Source organism: Mobula birostris, chromosome 12 (genome assembly GCF_030028105.1).
Source record: "Mobula birostris isolate sMobBir1 chromosome 12, sMobBir1.hap1, whole genome shotgun sequence".
Classification (NCBI taxonomy): Eukaryota; Metazoa; Chordata; class Chondrichthyes; order Myliobatiformes; family Myliobatidae; genus Mobula; species Mobula birostris.
This window is the reverse complement of record NC_092381.1, coordinates 35062765-35087024: the sequence shown is the minus strand read 5'-3', so window position 1 is coordinate 35087024 and position 24260 is coordinate 35062765. Positions and strand designations below refer to the sequence as shown.

At 40.0% G+C, this 24260-nt stretch overlaps 1 protein-coding gene across 1 annotated transcript; it reads right to left on the bottom strand.

Annotated features, from left to right (window-relative positions):
- Nucleotides 1–474: 474 nt before the first annotated feature.
- pcsk9 (proprotein convertase subtilisin/kexin type 9) lies at nucleotides 475–20943 on the bottom strand. The gene is made up of 12 exons (XM_072273613.1): nucleotides 20690–20943; nucleotides 16357–16548; nucleotides 14660–14783; nucleotides 13969–14102; nucleotides 12460–12601; nucleotides 9450–9646; nucleotides 8561–8744; nucleotides 7728–7898; nucleotides 6806–6954; nucleotides 5679–5856; nucleotides 3482–3645; nucleotides 475–2861 (listed from the first exon to the last, which is right to left on the bottom strand). The coding sequence occupies exons 1-12, from the start codon at nucleotides 20855–20857 to the stop codon at nucleotides 2688–2690; spliced, it is 1977 nt and encodes a 658-aa protein (XP_072129714.1). The 5' UTR covers nucleotides 20858–20943; the 3' UTR covers nucleotides 475–2687.
- Between the last annotated feature and the right edge of the window lie 3317 nt (nucleotides 20944–24260).

Genomic DNA, 24260 nt, shown 5'->3' with positions numbered 1-24260 from the left:
GACCAAAGTTAAGTGGTCACATGGTAGTCCTGTACTAAGCAACAATATTGTTCCATGGATTATTCATGTGCAATTTTATATAACTGCCAACATAGTCAGCAGAAGGGCAGTTTGGAGCACTACTTGATTTGTAGGATATAAAGACTTAGAAAAAGTTTATTACCACCAAATTTTGGCCATATTAGGCACAGGATTGTTTGTATTAACGTGTAACTGCTATTTTGAAAACCTAACAGTGAAGTATTCTGAGACGTCATCTGTCCACTTCCTTCCAGAAATGCTGCCTAACCCACTGCATTCCTCCAGCAGCTTGCCTTTTGCTCCAGATTACAGCATTTGTGTTCTGTTGCCTTCTGCTTAGTTGTCACATTGGTCATATCTATAAACTAATAACAGTTTTCAGCATCACTTGAAACCAAATGCAACTTATCTTGGTATTGTCAGTCGATCTCTGGTGAAGGAAAAAGATGACCATTTTTATTGATATAAAGCAGTTTTAGCTTTATTAACAACATGTGTAATGTATACAAAACAGTACAAAAAAGTATAAAATCATATTCTCAAAAATATTTACAGATGTTGGTAGCAATAAAATCTGGTGGGATTTTGAAATAGTTTGGTGCTAACTTTCTGTGTATATACACAATGCTTTTACTATTGGATGTCCTATCCCTTTCGTGTACAGTGAATATTAATGCCTACAAGGTTATAATGCAGGTAAGAAATTCAGCATATTATAAGCTAATAAAATTCAGTTCAGCTATCACTCTAAATCTTCTATTAATCCTTTAAAGTGTGAATTACAAGCATTGATTATTCAGAATTATGAAAAATCTAACCTGCCAAAAAATGGTTCTATTCCAATGAAAGCAAGTTCCTTCACATATGCAAAATTGGGTTAATTGGATTCCATAATTACGAACTTTGTTCATAAGGAAACTTGCAATAGTCGATTTTCATTTTGGCTGCATTTTTATTTCATCTGTTCTCTCCCTCTTCGGGCATTCACTGAGACTAAGGTGCTTGTAAACTTGTCCCTCCTCCAAGTTATCTCTATTTTCAGCATAATTGAGAAGAGAGGACATCAGATGATCTAATCAAGGTGAGCTCGTCTCCACAGTGAATCAATTCCAGTAAATACGTGATCTTTTTATGTCTTTCATCCAATGTGCTTGGGGGAAAATTCATGTGCACATTCGAATCTTGGGTTTTTCTGTTCCATAAACACCAGCCTCATTTTCAGAACTGTAATTACAATCTGTGTGTTTTAAAGGGTGTGATTGTACATGCACTGCACTAGTAGCCAGATGTCTTCCCTTAATGCCAAGCAGTTACATGATGACTGAGTATTAAAGGCTGTTGAAAGTGCTTGAGGCTCGTCTATGGTGATGAGCGTCCATGACTAGAAATAACAGGTAAGAGACATTCACCTTTTTGAATTATGTCACAGCAATGGATTGGTTTATCTGTGGGAAGCAAATGAGCTGCTCACACTATAAAGATATCAAAAGTACAAAATGAGTAATAGAAATGGTCTTTTCACTGTTTCTTTGAGTATAAATGTAGTTACTTTATAGTTTGTTTTAGTCTGACAGTTCAAACACGTTCAATAAAGAAATTAGATATTGTTGAAATTCCATGTCTTCTCCATCCAAAACAAAAGGTGATTAATACTTCCATCACTGCATGGCTGTGTGACTTTTTAGGTTTCAGGAAATTACATATATTTCTCATTGGATGTCCAATAGTTTGGTGTAACATAAGCCTTGGTGTTCAGATTAAGAATCAATAACTGATTCATACTGCGAGCACCAGAGCAAGAAAACTGGAAGTTAAGGTTTAATTGAAACCAAATATTTTGTATTTGTTTTTTAAAAAAAAAACATGTTTTTCCAAATGGCATAATTTTTTGAACGAGTGTGATGTACTAAGGAAACGGTTTCCTTATTTTAATTCTGTATCCCTGAAGAGTCTAATGGAAAGGTTATCCTCCGTTTTGGAACAAGGGTGTTACAACATTATCCACTGTTAACTTGTACAATTGGCTCCAAAAAAATATTTTGAATAAACTTGGCTGTGAATTTTGGAATGTGGTAAGTGAAGCCCCACTGACTTTGATGGACATGTGCCATATTAACGTGTTTGTTCTGGAGTGACCGGACTTTGCCATGAATTTCTAACATCCTAGCTGCATTCAGTAATTATCAGTAAATGTTCATTTTGTGGTGATTCATTGTTATTCTCAACAATTACCAATGATTATATTAATGCTGACATGCTCTCATAAAACTATTTACAGGTTGATAGTGCCTGAATAAGAAAGCTTTAAACAAGAAAATATTCTCCCAAAAGGAAAGTAAATCAAATACTGTAAACTATAATCCTTTGACATTACCTAAGCTTTGTTTAGACACAAGGATTGGGGAATTTGGCCTGTTTCTTAATTCCACTTGCTGTAAACTATATCTAATTTTAGGAGGAGGGTTTGAGCTCAGTTGTCAGAAAAAGCAATTCACCATTATTTGCCCTGATTACATCAACCCTGGTTTTCCAAGCTGGGTAAAATAGAGCTGCCCTTTCCGATAGACTAAACCACAGCAAGACTGCCTGCCTTACAGGAAAAAAGAGAAGTATATAAAATTTGTGAGAGGGGATGAGGGAACACACCAGTGAACATTTTAATCAATCTACAGTTCTCTCCTCTTCTGGCAGCATATGCCAATGGCTGCTGCACCTTTCCCCTTTCCTGTGTAGGATACCACACAGGTGTTGTCCACAGCATATGCTCCGTGAGTGTGTGACCGGTGGGAATATGCACTGCAACCAGTCAGGGTCCAGCCTTCGTCACATGACACCATCACCTGGAAATTAAAGCAAAAATCAACAAGACATCCAAATCTATTAGTACAGGCAAACTCCTGCCTGGAGGACTAAACCCCTTATTTCAACTCAGCCAGTAGAAATTATGGGATCATGCCAAGCCAGATACTTTTAAAATTATAGGATGGCGGAGTCCAACCAATATAAGTCAAGCAAGCTTAAAAATCAAAACCAAGGTTCCTGATGTTATTTTAAATTAATTAAGAATAATATGCAATTCCCTTCAGAAGGAAATGTAAAATATTCAGTGCAAATTTTTTATTTATTGGTACTATTCAATGGTACTGGTTTTTATGCATTTAATCAGATTTAAGAAGAGCATTGGCAAATGGGAAATATGTTGCTGCTGTCTCCCAACGAATCAGTGGTTAATATTTGATTTAGGTAAATGATCTGGCTGCTTGCCCGGTAACTGCATTATTTTTGCAAATCCATTTAACAATATATAGAAAACAATCTTCGGGTTCAAGATTGTGTTACTCATTGTTTTCCTGTAGAAAATCCACTTTAACAATGGAAATGTTTTGCAATCCCTTTCCTGCATGTCCATCCCTAGAGTAAAGACTTTAAAAAGAACTTTGAATGTTTAGAATAGTCTTACCTTTTCCATTTGGCCTGTGGAATGTTGTTCCTTCACCTTGCATACAAGATTTGGAGCTCGGCAACAGGTAGCATGTGAGATTGTCTCCTTTTGCCCAAGACACTTCTTGTTTTCATGAGGCATTGTTGTATCACTGAACGCTGAAAGGGAATGGGAGCTGCAGCCTGCGAGCAATAGGAAAGTTGTTTATTTCCTTTGGAATCACTTTCCTAAAATGACTTTCAGAAAAAACAACTTCACTGATTCTTTGCATGCATTGGGACTATGCAACGACAGAGCTTCCACACTAGGACCATCAGACACAAAGGCAGTTACTTCCCCAAGCCATTAGAGTGATCAACAACTCCACCCATTAACCCAGTGCACCATCACTACTTTATCACTCCTGTCAGTCATCTTAGGTGCAGATATTCCTGTACCCAGAGTCACATTATGTACATACAATCAGTCTATGTATAAGCTAATCTTATGTATTTAAGTTTATTGTATTTTTATGTTCTTCATGCTTTTTTTTAATGCTGCATCAGATCCGGAGTAACAGTCATTTCACTCTCCTTTATACTTGTGTGTTGAAGAATAACAATAAATAATCTTGAATCTTAGGAAGTTAGTCAAATCATTCCTCTCAGTGTAAAGATTTTTTTATATATATAGCTACATAGGACTGTTCATGTTCCATGTAGTTTAAGACTTTCCAAAGCTCTGAAGTATGTGTTTCACGAGGATTGTGTACGGACTGTGAAGCCTCTATTATTGATGAAATACATCGGGTTTCTCCAACACAATTCTGCAGAATGCACAGGTTGTATGAGAGTAATTAAGTTATTATTCAAGAGGCTGCACAGTGCCTTACAGTCACAATTCTGTTTAACTAAAGGATACTGCTTCACACCCACTTTATTTTATAAATCGCTGAAGGGGTTTGGTGGAGCCTCATTTCCCCTCTGTGTATTCCTGTTCATCTTTTCCCAACATTCCCATCTCTCTGACCTGAGCTTTCAAAGTCTGAGGCCACAACAAAGGCAACATCTTTGTAATTAGAAAAAGAAAATGCTGGAAGCTGTCAGCAGTTCAGGCAGAATCTGTGGTTAAGCATCAGTTGTTTTTCTATCCATAGATGCTGCCTGACCCAGCTGGGTGTTGCTAGCATTTAGTTCTATTTCAAATTTTAAAACTATACAGACATTTGATTTTCAAAATGCCGGTTTGATTGACCATAGAGAACCCATAAGCCAGAATTATTTAAGCCAAGGATCACTATCAATAGCTTTAAAATTATGTTTCTGAAGATCAGTTTCTACCTAAATGACACCTGTTTGATAGAGCATATATGTATAAGATTAACCTAAAATCTAGCTCATAATCTATTGATCAATTTTGTCTCTAGTGATCGACCATTAACTTCATCTCGCCACCATATAGGCACTGGGCTTTCACGGCTGTTCAGCAAAAGTGGCCAGCGTGATGCCTAACTCCAAATAATCCTGGAGCCTCCAGCCATGGCACTGTGAAACAGGAAGTGCATGCAAGCACCCTGAATGGATTATAGCAAGACCAGTAATGATACTCATTGTCTCAGTGCAGACAGAGTTGAATCTGGAACCTGCACACAATTTGGTACAATTATCCACCTCTGTTCCTTGACAAAAATTGGCAAAACTCATCTGCTCGGCTCTTTGAATTCATTCTTAACGTTTGAACTTGATTGTTCAGACTATAATACATAGGAACAGAATTAAGCCATTTGAGTATGTTCCACCATTCGATCATGGCTGATTTATTTTTCCTTTCAACCCATTCTCCTTCTTCCTGTAACTTTTGATGCCCTTACTAATCAAGAACCTATCAACCTCTACTTCAAATATACCAAAAACACTTGGCCTCCACAGGCTTCTGTGGCAATGAATTCCATAGACTCACCAACCTCTACCTAAAGAAAGTCCTCCTCCTTTGTGTTCTAAACAGACATCCTATTCTGAGGCTATTCCCCTCTGGTCCTAGACTCTCCCACTATTGGAAACATCTCCATTTCTACCCTATTTGGGTCTTTCAATATTCAATAGGTTTCAATGAGATCCCCTTCATTCTTCTAAACTCCAGCAAGTATAGGCCCAGAGCCATCAAATGCTTGTTATAGATGTCAGAGTTAGGACATCTCTCACTCCCATACAGCCACATTTCTCAGGACGTTGCTTACCAGTGAGGACAAAGTCCTTGTGTGGACAGCCTGCCATTTGTGTGGTGCCGTCATCAGCCACTGAACTTGCGTTGACGAGACATTCAGTTCTTGGCCAAGTGCAGCACCTGGCAACTGCATAAACCCCACGACTCCCAACAGCATTATGAGCTACACACTTCTTCTTGCCTTGGTCTTCCTGGGATATTTATGTAGAATACAAAGAGAATTTCATTTACAAGGAAACAAATGACCTGAATTACCAAAAATTGCCACTGCAATTGCAGGAATTATTTTTAACACAGACTTTGAAGTTGGCATTTAAATGCAAGTAGTACTGTTTTTTAAGGTTGTTCCAGTAAAATGATCATTTCAAAATCCCTAAATCTAATGTTGCTAATACCCTTGGAAGCCTGTTCTCCCTTGATAATGAATCTAGAGTAGGCCCTCTTCAGCAAAGGTGATTGTCAAATAAGACTTAAGTATAATCTTCTGTTGTTAATCTATTGGCACTGTTGTAAACAGTCCTCCCCAATAAACCTCATAACGAATTCCAGCACTCTGAATACATTCTCCAGTGTCTTGGTGCTTATACAACATGCAACCAATTAAACATGAGGAGCAAGTAGCAAAACACGAAGTTTTGAGGCTATGGAATTTCTGCCCTCTTGTTCTTTCACAATGATTTATTAGGCAAAATACAGGTGGTTTGCATTGGGATGCTGAACTATTTAACAATAGTAATAAACTGATGCACTGGGGAGAGGGTAGAGCACTGGTTGGGGAGCCAGGGTACACCATGTGCTCTACCCTGATCCACTACTCATCACCATTAAGTTGCATTCAATTTGCTGAAACTGTCTGATTTATTTAGACCCAATTCTAAAAGACTTTTTTTTTTAAATACTGGGAAGTTGGTATCGTACTTTACCACCGTAATGTGTTATGACCTGCCTTCATCTATTAACCACAATTTACCACCATTGCCCTTACTGCATCCACAAAATGTGTTTTAACATTCTAGAATCAACTCAATATCTGCATCCATCATTTTCTCCCTAGCCTTTGTTGATGTTCTCTTTTCTATTAGTCATTGCAATTGAGATCGTGATCAATATGTTGCAATGTGAACTTTCTCCATGTTTTACCTCTATATGTTCCCCTCTTCTCTTTCCATTTTTTGAGAAACTTGAACAACTGAACATTTCCTCATTCTTGTCACAGTGCACTGTAGCCTTGGCTGAGTGTGCAAGCCCTGATCTTTTTGACCACACGGTCCTGCACAACAGCTGGTTCTCTGTAAACAGATGGCACATCAAAGTTCAAAGTGAATTTATTATTAAAGTACACATGTCACCATATACAGCTGTGAGTTTCATTTTCTTCTTGCTGCCATACTGAATAAATCTATAATAGAATAATAACCATAATAGAATCAATGAAAGACTGCACCAACTTGGGTGTTTAACCAGTGAGCAAAAGATGCAAGGTGGCCCTGGTGAACCATGGCAACAGTTTTCAGTCTATGTACATCAATTAATAGCCTTGCTGTACCTGCCACATTACCTTTTATTAGAACCACATCCAGATGTTGTGGTTCATCTGTTAGCAAATGGCACACTCTTATAACAAAAGGAAATGAAGGGATTAGAGGAGGTAACAGTACAAGCTAATTGCACAGACCAAAGTGCAGGAGTGTTGGGCATGAAAGTGAAAGTTGCTCTCTTAATTTCTTAGGGAACTTTACAATTAAATGACTTGCTGAATCTGAATTATTGAGAATCTCCTCAATCATTGCAGGGAACGGAGGGAAGTGGATCATGTACAGGCAGAAGAAATTTAGTTTAATTCAGCATAATGTTTGGTACAAACATCATGAGCTGAAGGTCCTTCTCCTGAGCTGTACTGTTCTATGCTCTTTGTGTTTTCTAGATGTAATTCAGAAGTGGTACAACAGATTACTAATGACACATGCTAATCTACATGTTGGAATTTTGTACACTTACTACTTTTTACAATTAATTCAAATAGATAACATTGAAACTGAATCGATATTTGCTGTTTACTCACCTGTTAGTACAGGCGAAGACAATCTTGCAATTCTGTTGGGCGTGACTAAACGCTGATCCTCTGGAAACCAGATGTCATTGATTGCTTTCTTTGTGGAATAATGAATTAGTCTCTGGCGTAGTTCAGATACTGTGATGTTAGGGTCAGTGCTCATTATCATCGCCGAAATGCCTACAGAGGAAAAAGCAAGTCAAAAAGGTATCCAATGAATAACATCAACTTTTTTTTAATGGTTTCAGTAGATGTGATAAACTGGACCACGTAATTGCCTCTGACAAAAATGTGCTGTTGGGAGCAGAAAAGGACACATGCATGTCCTCCGACTTGGTCATTCAAAAGATATTAAAATACAAGATTATGAAAATGCTTATACACATCCATTGTATTCAATATTTAGGATGGACCTGTGTTTTTTCTCAAAGCTGGCAAATTTAAGGTGCTGGATGTGGGGCACAGAGCCTTTCGCCTAGAAGAAAAGCTGTAAATTTCTCTTGTACCTGATAGTAAGAACAGAAGAGTCACAGCCCAAGGAACAACTGTAGGTTTATCTCCAGTGACAACATTTAATAAGAATTAAGTTATTAATTGTGCTCCAGCGTGATCACTACAGACAAGAGCTGCAGAGTGAGGAGATCTGAACAAGAAGCTGTAAAAGTGTCCACCTTGGTTGTCAAGCCCTGGGCCACACATTTCCACAGGAATGTGACTGAATCTGGCAGCTGGCGTGGAAAATGGGACCTGTGCATCCCAAAAGGCTGTGCCAAATTTCCATGAGGCAGTGGCTATTTGAGTACTAGCATTTCATCAGTCCCACCGCCATCAGCACTGTGTACCTGCTACTTGAGCTGCCGCCTGCGATGTTCCACTGTTCGAGGTGAAGCACGTGACACAATCACTAGAAGCACTGACAATGTCATCGCCAGGAGCAAAAAGATCAACACAACGACCAAAGTTAGTTCCTAGTGTTCCACTTATGGTCGGCTGATTGTCACGATTTGTGGCACCTACAGTGATGACCTGAAAAAGATAATGAAGTGGTCATTTTTATTTATTTAGGGATACAGCATGCTAATAACCTAACAAGCCCACAACATACCCAATTACATTCATGTGACCAATTAACCATATGTCCTTGGAACATGGGAGGAAACTGGAGCACCTGGAGAACATACAAACTCTTTCCAGTTCCTGTATAATATATCTGATACTTTGTTCACTTTTATGTTGCTTGGATATGACATCTCCATCCATTAGTTGTAATTAAAATAGTTTTCAAATCCTCCTCCATCCAAATCAGCTTGACTTGATATAATCAGAACATTTTTAAACTTTTTAAGCTAACTATTAACCTTCCTGTTTTAGGAATTCTGCTGTATGCCCTCCTTAGGCTATTAAGCCGGTAAAGCAGTGCTAGGGACAGGCAAATTGACTGATGTAAATCATTGGCAAGTGAAGATTTTAAAAAAGCATAGGGTGAGAAGTTATAAATATAAGCATGTAAACCATGCCCATTTTAAACACAGTGTATACAGTACAAACACAGCATATACAACCATAGGAAGGGGCACTTTCCAAGAACCTTTCACTTCTACACCCCAACAACCCTGGGTTGTCAATGATCATGTAACGCTGAGATGCAAAGTTCAATCCTAATACCTGTAAGTTTCCTTAAACCAACTGAACCATCAACCCTGCTTGTGGCAGTCAGAAAGACAAATGTACCTCCGGTTCTGAGGCTGGTGAATACAAACAGGCGTCATCCTTGTAATTTCCTGCAGCTGCGATCAATGCTACACCTGTCCATGCTAATTGTCTGCAGGCTGAGTTCAGAGTCTGACTAAATCCTCCAGTGAAGGGCAACAGCACAATTACAGGTTGGTAAGGCTGAACCATCAGAGTTTTCCTGATGAACTCCAAACCTAAAAAGTAGAGGCAGAGTAATTATCTTTCGAGTCTCCTCCTCCTCAGTTTCTGTCCCACCTGCTCAGATCTCAGTTCTGGCAATGGAATGAATTCAGATTCTGTTAACTCTTATGGATAAAAATGCACACCTCAATGTTAACAGAACGACAGGATTTTCTCTTTGATTTGAATACACTGTCTGTTAGAAGCTGTAAGTAGAAGGCAGCCTATCCTGGGGTCAGAAGATGTTTATCTGTGTGAGTGGTTAGAGAGGAAGGGAGTTTGCTTTGCTGCTTTGTTCTGCCGAGCATTGTGGGTATGCTCTGTTGGTGCCAGAATGTGTGGCGACACTTGTAGATTGCCCCCAGAACACCCTCTGCTGTGTTAGCTGTTAGTCCAAAATGATGCATTTCACCAGGTTTCAATGTATGAGATACAGTGCCTATAACAAGTATTCACCTCCCCCCGAAACTTTCATGTTTTATTGTTTTACAACATTGAATCACAGTGGATTTAATTTGTCTTTTTTTGACACTGATCAACAGAAAAATGCTTTTTCGTGTTAAAGTGAAAACAAATGTCTACAAAGTGATATAAGTTAATTATAAATATAAAACAAAATAATTAATTATGTAAGTATTCATTCCCTTCAAGTCAGTATTTAGTAGATGCACCTCTGGTAGCAATTACAGCCTTGAGTCTGTGTGAGCAGGTCTCTATCAGCTTTGCACATCTGGACACTACGATTTTTTTCCCCATTCTGCTTTACAAAACTGCTCAAGCTCTGTCAGCTTGCATGGAGAATGTGAGTGAACAGCTCTTTTAACTCTCAATTGGATTGCGGTCTGGACTCTGACTTGCTCACTATAGGACATTAACTTTGATGTTTTCAAGCCATTCCTGTGTAGCTTTGGCTTTATGCTTGGGTCATTGTCCTGCTGGAAAACAAATCTTCTCACAAGTCGCAGTTCTCTTGCAGACTGCATCAGGTTTCCTCCAGGATTTGTGTGTATTTTGCTGCATTCATTTTACCCTCTACCTTCACAAGCCTTCCAGAACCTGCAATGAAGCATCCCCACAGCATGATGCAGCCACCACCATGCTTCACAGTAGGGGTGGTGTGTTTTTGATGACGTGCGGTGTTTGGCTTACAACATAGTGTTTAGTCTGATGGCCAAAAAGCTCAGTTTTGGTTTTATCAGACCATAGAACCTTCTTCCAGCTGACTTCAGAGTCTCCCACATGCCTTCTGGCAAAATAGCTGATATTTCATGTGTTTTTTTTAACAGTAGCTTTCTCTTTGCCAGTCTCCCATAAAGGTGTGACTGGTGAAGCACCCGAGTAACGGTTGTTGTATGCGCAGTCTCTCCCATCCCAGCCACTAAAGCATGTAACTCCCTTAGAGTTGTCATAGGTCTCTTGGTGGCCTCCCTCACTAGTCCCCTTCTTGCATGGTCACTCTATTTTTGAGGACAGCCTGCTCTAGGTAGATTTACAGCTGTGCCATATTCTTTCCATTTCTTGATTGACTTAATTCAGTGACTTTTTCTTGTATCCACCTCCTGACTTGTGCTTTTCAAAACAACCATTTTGTGCAGCTGCTTGGAGTGTTCATTTGTCGTTATGGTGTAGTTTTTGCCAGGATACTGACTCACCAGCAGTTGGACCTTCCAGATACAGGTGTATTTTTACTACAATCAGTTGAAACACCTTGACAGCACTCAGGTGATCTCAATTTAACTAATTGTGTGATTTCTAAAACCAACTGGCTACACCAGTGATGATTTGATGTGTCATATAAAGGAGGTGAATACTTATGCAATCAATTATTTTGTATTTTATATTTGTAATTAATTTAGATCACTTTGTAGAAATCTGTTTTCACTTTGACATGGAGTTGAATACTTTTTATAGACACTGGGTATTTAAACTGGAGTCTTGAATCTTGAGTACGCTGGTGTGAAATGCAGGAAAACCAGCTCCCAAGCCAGTTGTGTCAAAAGCTCAATTCAGGGAAAATGATACAAGAAAAATGGAGCAGGCAGGGTGATCGGTACTAAAAGGTAGCCAAGCTTCAGAGAAACTAATCATTGCCATGCTATAAAATGGCTAATATCAGGGCACAAAATAGTGAACTTTTCTGGTTTTAAGAATAACATTATTTTTGAAATGTGATCATAAAATTAAAAACTAAAACTAAAATTGCTAATATCAGGTATGCCCCCACCAAAGGTGCAAAGTTCACTAGCAGGACTTTGATCTCTAAAAGCTGTTCCTGCAAAAGCATACTCTCCTATGGTTTTGTGAATGTACACCTAATGCTAGAACTGTGCAACAGAGCGAAAACACTTCCACAGAAAGCTCCTAGATGTCCCACGTACAAGACTGATCCTGCCATTTTAAAAGTGATGGCATTTAGGTCCACATTCAAATTATGAAGAAAGGTGCATATATATGGTCCAGTTCAACATTTAAAAAAAAGGAAAATATCAAAAATCATAACATTAATAGATAAATTTATTTTTGTGAATTAGTTGTCTCCTCAACTCTGTATTCCACTCTTCAGTTCTTTTATTCAAAATTATTCTCATTTGGCTTCAGTCCTTTGAAACTGTTTTATATTTTTCTCTGGCCTCCTTGTAAACCAAGCCTTGATAATTTGGAGAAGATGTAAATTATTGTGCAAATTTTGTATAAAGGTCACTGTAATCTGGGCAATAGAGTAAATGCAAGAATGACTTGATACTGTTCACCCTGTTTCCTCCCTCCCTGGCATAATCCCAATATAGAAAGCTATTCAGTTATGTCCCAATATAAAGACACTACTCACCCGCCAGTGCTCCACTTGCAGTACCCCTTCCCTGGCAATTAAGAATTCTCACAGTGCGGATATTGGCTCCTTTGGCAACACCGGAGTCGCGCCCACTAACCACACCCGCAGTGTGAGTTCCGTGGCTATCGCATTTACTAGCCTGCAGGAAAAAGAAGGCAAAACCATCTGGTCATTGGAGAAGCTCTTGAGCGGGAGCCAGATACTACAACTCAGTCTGTGCACCTACAGAGAAATGCAAATAACTTCCAACACAGTGTTACTCTACACTGCGTCAAGAAGTACCGCCACAAAGAAAATAACTTGGTCCCCATGTATGTTGCTTTTCAATTTTTATGGGGCAATCATTATCGTTCCTGGCAAAGATTATGAAAATGGAATTGATAGTACTATTAGCAGTGATTAAGCATATTTACATGGAGCACTGCTACAAGAAAACAGCATCCAACATCATAGTCCTCCACCATCAAGGCCATGATCTCTTCTTGCTACTACCATCCAGCAGGAGGTGTGGAGGCCTTGGGTCCCACACCACTAGGTTCAGGTCCCTGAACCGGAGTGGATAACTTCACTCACCACAACTCTGAACTGATCCTACAACCTACACAATCACTTTCAAGGACTTTTTACAACTCGGGTTCCCAGTATTATTTTTCATTTGCACAATTGTCTTCTTTTGCACATTAGTTGTTTGTCCATCTTTGTTTATGTGTGGTTTTTTTTAAATAAATTCTATTGTATTTCTTTATTTTCCTGTAAATGCCTGCAATAAATTGAATCTCACGGTAGAATATGGTAACACACGTGTACTTTGATAATAAATGATACTTCGACTTAGATTTTCCTCAGGCATTTTAATTTCCTCGTTAGCCAAAGAACTCAAGGATCTTCATCAATGTGGCAAACTGAACCAAGACATTCAGTGACAATACACAAGATGAGCATCTCTAGGGCTTTCCCCACTTCTGACACCACTATGACTTCCTATCAATAGGTCCGTTTTGACAGTGGCACCAGGGACCTATACACAGTGGGAGATGTAGCAGCTCCCCACCCCTCCACTGCCAATAATGTTGGTTTAATCTGCATTTAAAATGCCACTCTGAAAATAGTCAAGTTTAAATTACAATAATTCCCAAAGTAATGACAGTCACTTGACTACCAACTGCAGCTGTGAAGAAGCCATTCACCACCTTAACTTTAAAGGAAACCAAAAATTGGCAATTAGTTTTCAGTAATGTTTTTAAATGGGGGGGGGGGGAAGTAGAATCCTAAATGCAAGATAGTTTAGAGGGTTTGCTGTGCAAGTACGGGTATGTTAGTAATATTTGGTTGTAGTCTTGAGGTGCGCTTCAATGAATCCTTATCTGCCACTTCCCAGTGATCTTTGGAATAAGAAATTAATTATTAAACCAAGATCCAGTTCCTCTGTTCTTTCTGTACAAATCCCCACCCTGAATCCAATTAATTACTTCATCTAGGTTGAAAATTTCCAAGTGACTGCATTACCTGGCGGTAAAACCGAGTGCCATCCTCTTCCGGAATACTTTTGAATTCTGTTGCAAAAACTTTCCCTTCAATCTCTCGATGGTTGCTCTGTACACTAGTGTCGAGCAAGTAAACTTCTGCCAGATCACCATCATCTAATGAAATATGCAGTGAAAGGTTAGTGTATTAAATTACAACCTACCTGGTGGAGGAAAACTGCAAAATGATGTTTTCACACATGGAAATATGATGGGAAATGCCACAAATTGACACTGCAGTGCATCTGCCACTCTCGGATGCCAGTTCACAGCATGAAGTTGGGTTTAGTACAACCGATTGTGAGATTAAATTGTCGTGAATTTTGTTTTGTCGTAGCAGACAAAAATTTCTGCAAGTTGCAGTAAAACATTTGTAAATAATAGTACAGAAGTCGAATAGTTAGGTAGTGTTCATGGACTGTTCACAAACCTGATGGCAGAGGGCAAGACTTGAACGTGGGAGCAAATTCACACTAAAGGAGTGTAGCACAAGGATTGTGGGAATTATTGATTGACATAAAATTGAAAGTGAAATAAAACAATGATTAATATATACAGTACAAGCAAAAACACAATGTACGATTTCCTAATTATGATAAAAGGACAAGTTAGTTTAGCTTATCTATTTATTAGTTACTGAAAGCTCTTTATGCATCAAAATAAAGTGGACTCACTTGGTGGGGTGTATTGTTCTGCTGAGTTTCCTGAAGGAACAATTTCATTTAGATTCCAAGGGATAGTCTGAGCAAACACAGAGGAGTCTTCTTCAATATACTCAACGTGAGGTAAACTCAGAGCCTGTGCAAAAGATGACACAAAAAAGCATTTCGAAATACTGTATTTGTCAGAGAAGAGTAAAATGAATAGAAAGACTTGTATTTGTATAGAATATTTCACAACATCAAAGGGCACTCCAAAAGCAACTTATAACCAATGTACAGTAGTTCTGAAATGTAGTCAGTGTTGCAATATGGGTAATATTACATAATAAACTCTACAAAATGCAGTTTGAAAATGAACAGTCTATTTTTGAGTTAATGTTGGTTGACATATTAGTACTGGAGGGAACACATTGATATAGCAATGAGTTATTTGTCCATCAACTTGTAATTCAAAAGTGGGGTATGAAACTAACTGTGCGTCATTCCCTCAGTACTGGGTTGGAGAGTCAGCTATTGATTATGTCACCATGTCTCCAGAGCAGGACATGAATCCATGAGTTTACTCAAAGGTAAAACCTTGTTGTAACCTATAAAAATGAAGAGAATCATTTTGTCTTGGATCCACACTGAATGCAATAACCAGCCATATATTGTGTATATCAAATGTTTATTGACTTTAATATATTTGTTGAAGCAATCTAAAACCCCTAGAATGAGTTCCTTCAACACTTGGGTACATGTATACATCTGTTCTCCATTCGTATGCTTTCTGTTCGTACAAAGAGGTTGCAATGGTGATCTAATATGCAAATATGTATTGTTCTTAAGATTATGTAAATTGTTTTCTCTCTGCCCTCTTATTTATGTTGGTTTCCAGACATTAATGTATAAATGACACATGTTATGAATAAGAGGAAAGGCAGCAGAAGGCTGACTGACAGGTGACATTCTCCAAAACAGTGTTCTGCTGCAGATTTCCCCAACATGGGACAAAACAGGTCCTTCAGCCCACAACAGTGCACTGACATTTTTTAAACCTACCCCAAGATCGATCTAAACCTTCTGTCCCCCATAGCCATTTAATTTTATTTCATCCATGCGCTTATCTGAGTCTCTTAAATGTCCCTAATGCATTTGCCTCTACCACCACCCCTGGCAGGGTGTTCCATGCACTCACCACTCTCTGTGTGTTTAAAAAAAAAGCTACATCTGACATTTACCCATACTTTCCTTGAACCATCTTAAAATTGTGCTGTTGTACTCGCCATTGCCACCCTGGGAAAAAGGCACTGGCTCTCCACCTTATTTATGCTTCTTATCAAGTCATAAGCCTCTTGCCTCTCATTCTTTTTTGCTCCAAAGAAAAAAGCTCTAGTTCACTCAATCTCTCTAGTCGAGGTAGCATCCTGGTAAATCTCCTCGACGCTCTAAAGCTTCCACATCCTTCCTATAATGAAGTGAAGTGTACTGAACAAAATACTCCACTACGCAATAACCTCAGCTAGGAATCTAAGCATTGTTATTATACCACCATTTACATGCATTAAACAGTTCAAATGAACACATCAACAGGTAACATTTGGTCCTACTGCTCTGCCACCCTCATATGTAACACATTGCTGCTCCTTGTTCATATTTAACCCACCTCAATCCCATCTCAATCCCCTCTTCCCGAGGGCCCACCCAACACTGAACGAAGGGGACTTTACCAGGTCCAGCATATCACTGCTCATTTTTATGACAAAGCCTTTGAAGACCTCATGGAATACCAGGACAAGTTCAGACATATAGCCATGCTTGGCGGCCTTGTTACGAAGCTTGCGTATGGTGTGCTCTGCCTGGAATTTCTCTGTGTTTTCTTTAAGCACCACTATGTACTGGCCAGGCACCCTCCAAGCATCCTGAAAATACAAATGAGGAGGAGTTATTATAGTTAAGTATTCTTGAAAAAAGGATTCTAATCTTAACTATGAATCAGGACATTGTTTAATTGGTCAGTACTTCAATCTTCTGTTAATTAACCAGACCTTCTCTAGTTCATCACACCACCAAGCAGAAATAATTAATTAATAATGGATTTGATCCCCGAATGAGATGTAATTACAAAATAATTTCATTGTACTTGTTAGAATGAATAACTTTCTGTTCCAACTTGCATTTATAAGGTATATTGCATGTATTAAAGCAAAACAGTTGTGAGAGCATTATTGAACAACATGTAACACAAGTCTTACAAGGTAATGTAAGATTTGTTTTTATTATTGCATGTGACACAGGCAAGAATGCACCCTTATGGAGACTAAGGGGACATCTGAATGACTTTCTAGATTATTTCAAAGGGCAAAAAGGAGTTATAACATTTGCTGTCATTCTGGAAACAGAAGGAGGAGGCCAATTGGATTTATGAGACTGTTTCACGACATCATTAAAATCATGGCTCAACCAATCTTGGTGTCAACACCTTTCCCGCATTCTCTACTGTCTTCTGACTCCCTTGTACTTGTTAGAACTCAACAACTCTGCTTCCAGAACTCTGAGGTAGAGGATTCCAAAGAGTCCCAGTAACTTTGAAAGAAGAAATATCTCATCATCTGCCTAAAATGGATGACCATTTATTCTGAAGCTATGCCCTTGACTTCTAGATTCCCACCCCACCCCCACCCCCGCTCAGTGTTGATGCTAAGAGAACATTTCACTATCAATTCCCTCACAAAATCTGTTTTTCAAAATCTTTCAGTTTTCTATTTCAGATGAATCACATTTCAGTCTTCCAGGCTCCAAAGAGTATTGCCAAACTGCTCAACCTTTTGGGAATAACCCTTTGTGTATTGTCTCCAATGTAATCACAAGCTTCATTTAGTAGGGAGTTTAGACTGTACACTATCATTTGTCTCATTGTTAGAGCTGCATCAAAACATTCCTTTTTATAATCCATTGCAAGAAAGACAATGTTCTATTAGCCTTTGCAATTACATACTGTGGTGTGCTAATTTCTGTAGATAAATTTGTATTTCAACCTTTTATAATTTCACTCAAATTAAATAATTCCTTTTTCATTCTTTGTTTCATTTCCTTTCAACTTCACATTTCCTCACATTATTCTCCATCTACCAACTCTTGCTCACTTGATCTATATTCTTTTGCAGTTTCAAAACTTTTCAACCTAGTTATCCTGGTGTCAGCAAATTTGACTACCGTACATTCAATCCTCGCATTCAAGTTACTAACCTCTCATCTGCCGCTTTCTGCCTTTTTTTCCCTCTTTGTCTGTTTCTACTAATCATCCACCAGTCTGCTATTCAGGTCTTCCATAAAACAGCAGAACAGGATTGGGCCATTCAGCCCATCAAGTCTGCTCCACCATTCTATCATGGCTCATTTATTATCTCTCTCAACCCCACTCGCTTACGTTCTTTTTGTAATCTATGATGCCCTTACTAATCAAGAAACTATCAACTTCTACTTTAAATATACTCAAAGACTTGGCCCCCACAGCTTCTCCCTCAGGCTAAATAAATTCCTCCGCACCTATTTACTGAAGAATACATCCTTGTATTCTGAGGCTGTGCCCTCTGGTCCTAGACCCCCCAACAATGGGAAACATCCTCTCCATGCCCACTGTATCGAAGCTTTTCAATATTCGATAAGCTTCAATGAGATTCTCTTCCCCCTCCCCCCATTCTTCTAAACTTCAGTGAGTACAAACCAGAGCCATTAAACAATCCTAATACACTAACCCTTTCATTCCCAGGATCATTCTTGTGAACCTCCTCTGGACCCTCCCCCATACCACCTTTTGAGAATCCTGCATGAGAACACCCACATTTTGCTCCACATTGAGAGAACAGCCTACACGTTCATTCCGTTTATCAAGTTGCATGATCATACACTTTGCTACGCTGTATTCCATCTGTCACTTCTTTACCCATTCTTCTAATCTGTCCTAGTCCTTCTGCAGATTCCCTCTTTCCTCAACACTACTTGCTCCTCCACCTATCTTTCTATTGTCCACAAACTTCGCCACAGAGCCATCATTTCCATCATCTAAATCATTGAATTTAGCATGCAAAGAAGCAGTCCCAACAACAACATCTGCGGAAGACCACTAGCCATTGGCAGCCAACCAGAAGAGGCTTGCTTTGCCTCCTTCCAGTCAGCCACTCTTCTATCCATGCAGGCATCTTTCCTGTGATACCAGGGGCTTTTAACTTGTTTAGCCACCTCATGTGTGGCACCTTCTTAAAGTTCTTCTGAAAATCCAAGTACACAACATAGACAATTCTCCTTTGTCTATCCTGCTTGATATTTCTTCAAAGAATTCCACCGGATTTGTCAGACCTGATTTCCCCTGAAGGAAACTATGTTGATGTTGGCCTATTTTACCATGTTCCTCCAAGAACCTCAGGACCTCATCCTTAATAATGGACACCAGCATCTTACCAACCACTGCAGTCAAGCTTATATAATTATATAAAGCCCTATAATTTCCTGCCTTTTGCCTTCCTCCCTTATGAAAGAGTGGAGTAACATTTGGAATTTTCTATTCCTCCAGAACTTGCCTGTATTATTCTAAAGTGTGGATATAAAGGCTGTATTATTCTAAAGTGTGGAATTCAATTCTCTGGAACAACAAACTATCTTCTGGAGGAACTCTTGAGTAGAAGAAGCTGCTTCACTGGTAGATTTCCTCCAACAGATCGTGTGCTGCTCCACATTTCCGCACCTGAATTCAGTCCACTGGCGAGGAATTCAGGGCAGAACACAACATTAATATTGGAAGCACTTACACATCTGGGGCTATTGCCCTCTTCCAAAACAACTAATGAAGGGTCTCTGCCCGTCGATTGTACCTTTTCTAATAGATGCTGCCTGGCCTGCTGCGTTCACCAGCAACTTTTATGTGTGAACCTTTATTTATCCAAAGTTTTCAAGACTTAAATTGGTACTTCTCTTTATTTCAACGCATGCCCCATTACCAACCAACCTTTCCTTGCATAATCTTCTCTTGCATTGTTCGATAATCTGCTTTGCGCTTTTTTTTAAATTAGAGGAAAGCCCTCCTGACTTTAGGTGAAACTGAGTAATTACTCTAAATGGAAATAAAATTCCGATTAGTCTTAATCGAAATACCTGTGGTCGGTGAAATGCTTTCGACGGGGGGGAGGGGGGGCTGAAAGACAACGTTTCTTCCAAAATAAAGATCCTAGTATCTCTGGCCCAACAATAAAACAGGGATACAGGGTTTTTTTTTAACTCAATTCCCAATATCTTTCAGCACCACTCTGTTGTAGTCAGTCAGTCTTTTATTGAAACAGCTACTACACCAGATTATCCTGGATGTCAGGAGCGTAACAATAATCAAAGGACTCGGTTAACAAAAACACGGATGGTACAGACAGCTATGGGGGAGCAAGGCAGAACGGTCAGCAGAGGGGCACACCCAACGTTGTATGAGATACATTATCACTGAGCTGAAACGTTAACTGTTCCTCTCTCCGCCTAAGCTATCTGACCTGCTGAATAATTTTCGGCATGTTCTGCTTTTGTTTGAAATTTCCAACATCGAAACAATCGTTTATAGATGGGTTATTGCTGATGACCCCATGTCAACACGTCCCCCTATTACGTTACTTTTGCCGAATTACCGTTTACCAGCATTCATTGTTGCGGACGCACAGAGCGTCCGGAGTTAGGATAGAGCCAGCAATTTGAAACCTTCTAGATAATCTAACTTTAATTTACGTTTTATTCGGACCCAAGCAAGACGCAGTTTGCACATTTTTGCCCACTTAAGAAATGAACCACAAATATGAAGTATACATATTTCGCTTTCTTCCTCGGCCACATCCTTCACTCGCTTCATCAATGAGGATGTCGCCTCGCACAGAAAGATTTCAAGCTGAGAAGCAAAGTTTGAAGCAAAAGCGCGCACAAATGGCGGGGTTGGAACATCATTATAAAAGTAGAAACAGTGAAATGCTCTTAAGACACGAGATAAACTGAAGAGCTGCAGAATGCGGAGAAACTCTAGGCGGAGCTTACTGTGTTGGAACGGTGGAAGGGTGCAGGTTTGTTCTGATTCCTCCTCTCAGCAAAAGAACCCGGGAGAGTCTCCCCTTCATCGATCATCTGCTCCCCTGCGAAGTCCGACGCAACCTGAAAAGATGCAGAGCAGAAGAGAATCAGTAACCGCGCCGAGAAGCAGCCCATACTGGAGAGCGGCTGGTGAGATATGGGACAAAAGTTCTTATCCCTGCGAAAGCTGGTGGTAGACTCGTTCAGTGGTTTCTGGTACATGGTGCCGGTTTATATACCTGTGCAGACAGGTGTGAGCTCGCCAGCCCCGCGTCATTAGGGTCCCTGAGCTGAGAATCACGCCACCGCTTACACATCGGACCATCCATTCATATCAATCATTACCTGACGGAGGAAAGCCCACAGCGATCAAATTACAAAGAAGGAACCGGGAAAGACAGCCCCTTTTCAATCAATAGGCCTCTAATCCCTCCAAATTGACGTCGCAGTACTGTTTGAACATCAACCTTGCTGCCCAAGGCGAGAGGAAGTGCTTTCAAATAAATATTATTCCCTCCTCTAACACCTGGCTATTTTCTGTTGTGCACATTATTTTGAAAGAATCTAAAAAATATGTGCGGGAAACTTGTGAGGCTTGTCTGTGGTGGGGGAGAGGGTCCTGTTGGCACTGGCCACACCTGGAAAGGAACGCTCATTGGTGAGCTGAGGTTAAACAACAAAAAAATCCCTTTACTGTGAGGTCTTCACCATTCTTCTACCTCCAGAACTGGCAATCTACCTGGACCTCTAGATCTGGTCTCTTCCCCTCTCTGGATCTATTCATTGCTAATGGTCAACACACCAATGACTGTCTCATTTTTCCCTTTCCTCTTACTGACTGTAACTTCCCCACCTCTGTCGCTGGTTCAATAAGAACCAAGCCCACGAATGTGATGTTGTAATGGACTGGCAACCTCAGCTGTATCTACCTCCCAGGCACCCCCTCAAACCTCTCCCCATCACCACAGATTTCCCAGTCACATACCTTCCTCAGATTTTCCCTGCATAGCATCCAGTTTTCCAGTTTCCCCGCCTCGCACATCCCACTTCTATCTCCTGCCCAAGGGCCCCAAGCAAGTGTGCAGGGACAGAACCACAGTCTCAGCCTGCCCTTGTCCCAGCAAATATATTTCCTCCTATCCTGATTCCTGTCCTGTCCTTTCCCATCAGTGACATCTCAGGAGCTCTCTGCCATTTTGACAGTTTCCTGTTTCCTAGTCCCCAATCAGCTCATCTTTGTCATGGATATGCAATGTGTCTGGAAGTCCACCTCTAATTTTTCTTTGAACAGAGGGTCTTCCATGAATGCATTCATTCGCTTTGCTGAACTACTCCTAACATTGAACAGGTACTCACATTCTCCAGATCAAAGGTGTAACGAAGGGAACTTGCATGGTCTTGAGCTCTTTGTGAGATGCAAGCAACGATATGTCTCAGGCCACTCCCGTACCTCTGTGGAACTGTGACTGCATTGAACTGCCTCCTGTCTTCTTACTAATTCAAGAATGTTTCATTACTTTGCTGTCGGTCTTCACACTGCTCTCACCTTCATGTTGTGGATTTTTGACTTTTCCCTTCACTTTCTGGATGTTGGCTTAAGCCAGGTCTTTATGTTTTGACTCTTGGCTGGGTCACCCATGCCAAACAGGTCAAAAGGTTGAGGCCTGACTGAGAGGGGTGTTCCGGTCCTCTGGGTTTGGGGGTTCACCTCAGGGCTAACAACCCTGACTGGTCAAAAATGAATTATTGTTACAGAAAGAGCAATAAAGAATGTCTGTGGATGGTATGATGGCCAAGACAGAGGTGGAGGACCTTCATTGCTGCCCTAAACGCCAGTGGCATGACAGGAAGTAAGCGAGTAAGTTATCTTATCTCTGTTATCCCTGCGCTCAGCAATTTTCCCCCTAGACAGAGCAAGGACAGAAGTTTTCCTCTTCTTCAGTGTTCACCACCCAACCCCACCATCCGCTTTCATTCAATGGATAAATATTCACAATTTCCACTAGCTCAAATAAGATTACCTCTCCCCCTCCCCCCACGCCCTTTCCCTTCAGCAATCCAAAGGTGCCATTGCCTTTCCCATGAACCCACAGGAATTTTATCTCCTGTCCTTTCACCTCTTTCCTTCCCTCCACCCAGAGATCCAGGCAGTCCTTCCAAGAGGAATAGTGTTTTTTTTGCATTTCTTCCAATCTGGTGTTGGGCATTCTGTGTTCATGTTGTCTCCTCCACGAAGCAGCTCTGCTTTGTCTCCAGGTCCAACCCTGAAGTTGCAGTTCCTGCCACTTCTCCATCCTTTCTCTTTCTCTGTGGTCCTCTGCTGTTCCAAAAAGGCTCAATGTGAGCTTAAGGACCAGCACTTCATCGCTATCTTGGCAAATTGCAGTCATTGGGACTCAGTGTTAAGCTAAGCCATTTTCAGCTCAACCTTTTTTATCTAAATATTTCTTCCTATTTAAATATGTAAATATGCAACCAGTCAGATGCTCTTCATGGTACCCCTGTAGAAATTTGCTAGGTGTACCATGAAGAGCATTCCCACTGGTTGCATCACCACCTGATGTGGAGGCACAGGATCGAAAAAAAGCTGCAGAGGGTTCTAGACTCAGCAGCTCCATCATGGGCACTGGCCTCAACACCAGTGAGGACATCTTCAACAGGAAGTGCCTCAGGAAGGCGGCAACCTTCATTAAGGACCATCACCATCCAGGTTATGTCCTCTTCTCATTGATACCATCTTGAAGACATAAACTCGACATTTCAGGAGCACTTACCATCAAATTTTTGAACAGTCCATGAACACTACCTCACTACGTTACTCCCTTCTTGTCAATTTGTTTTTTTTAATATTTCATAGTGTAACACTAACTTTTATGTGGTGTGCTGTACTGCTGCCACAAAACCAACTCATTTCACAAAATAATAATCCATAGTTCTGATTCTGATTTTGATTTGAATAAGAACCATCCATTTCTGCTGTAAGGTTAACCATCTGTGATTAAAAAATAGTTTTCTCCCTCCACAGATATTTCTTGATATTCTGGGCATTTTCAACCTTCTCCGGCAACTCTGATCCATCCACCCTCGCCCAACATTTCTGTAAATTAAACTCATTTTCTCTCTTTCCCAGTTCTGACACAGGGTCTACCACTGAAATGTGATCTGTTTCTCTTTCCACAGATGCTGTCCGACCTGCAGAATGTAAAGGGTATTTTCTGATTCTATTTCCAATCCCCAGCATTAAGATTTTAATTTTCATTGTTCGTTGACCAACAGATCTGCTACTGCCCGGAGCAAGGGCATTTCTACTCCATGTCAACTTTAAAAATGTGAAAATACCCTATAAAGCAGTTTTTGAATTAATTTGCAAGCAATTCAAGAGTGAGTGGTTGAGATGCCCTTATGAAAAATGGGCAGTCTAACTATGTATCTAATAGTAAAAAATGCAATGAGGAAGAAGATATTTCAACTTCTGCTGATCTTGTTAGGGATCATTCTGAGGTTATAAAATTATGGATAGCATAATAATGGGTTAAAT

What these genes read in the sequence shown, in the direction of transcription:
- pcsk9 (XM_072273613.1), bottom strand. Translation starts at nt 20,857, where the DNA reads ATGGGCTGCTTCTCGGCGCGGTTACTGATTCTCTTCTGCTCTGCATCT. An exon ending in CCTTCCACCGTTCCAACACA is followed by an intron (nt 16,549 to 20,689) that starts GTAAGCTCCGCC and finishes TTGTATTTTCAG; the next exon opens with GATGCTTGGAGGGTGCCTGG. An exon ending in GCAGTGATATGCTGGACCTG is followed by an intron (nt 14,784 to 16,356) that starts GTAAAGTCCCCT and finishes TCTTTTGCACAG; the next exon opens with GCTCTGAGTTTACCTCACGT.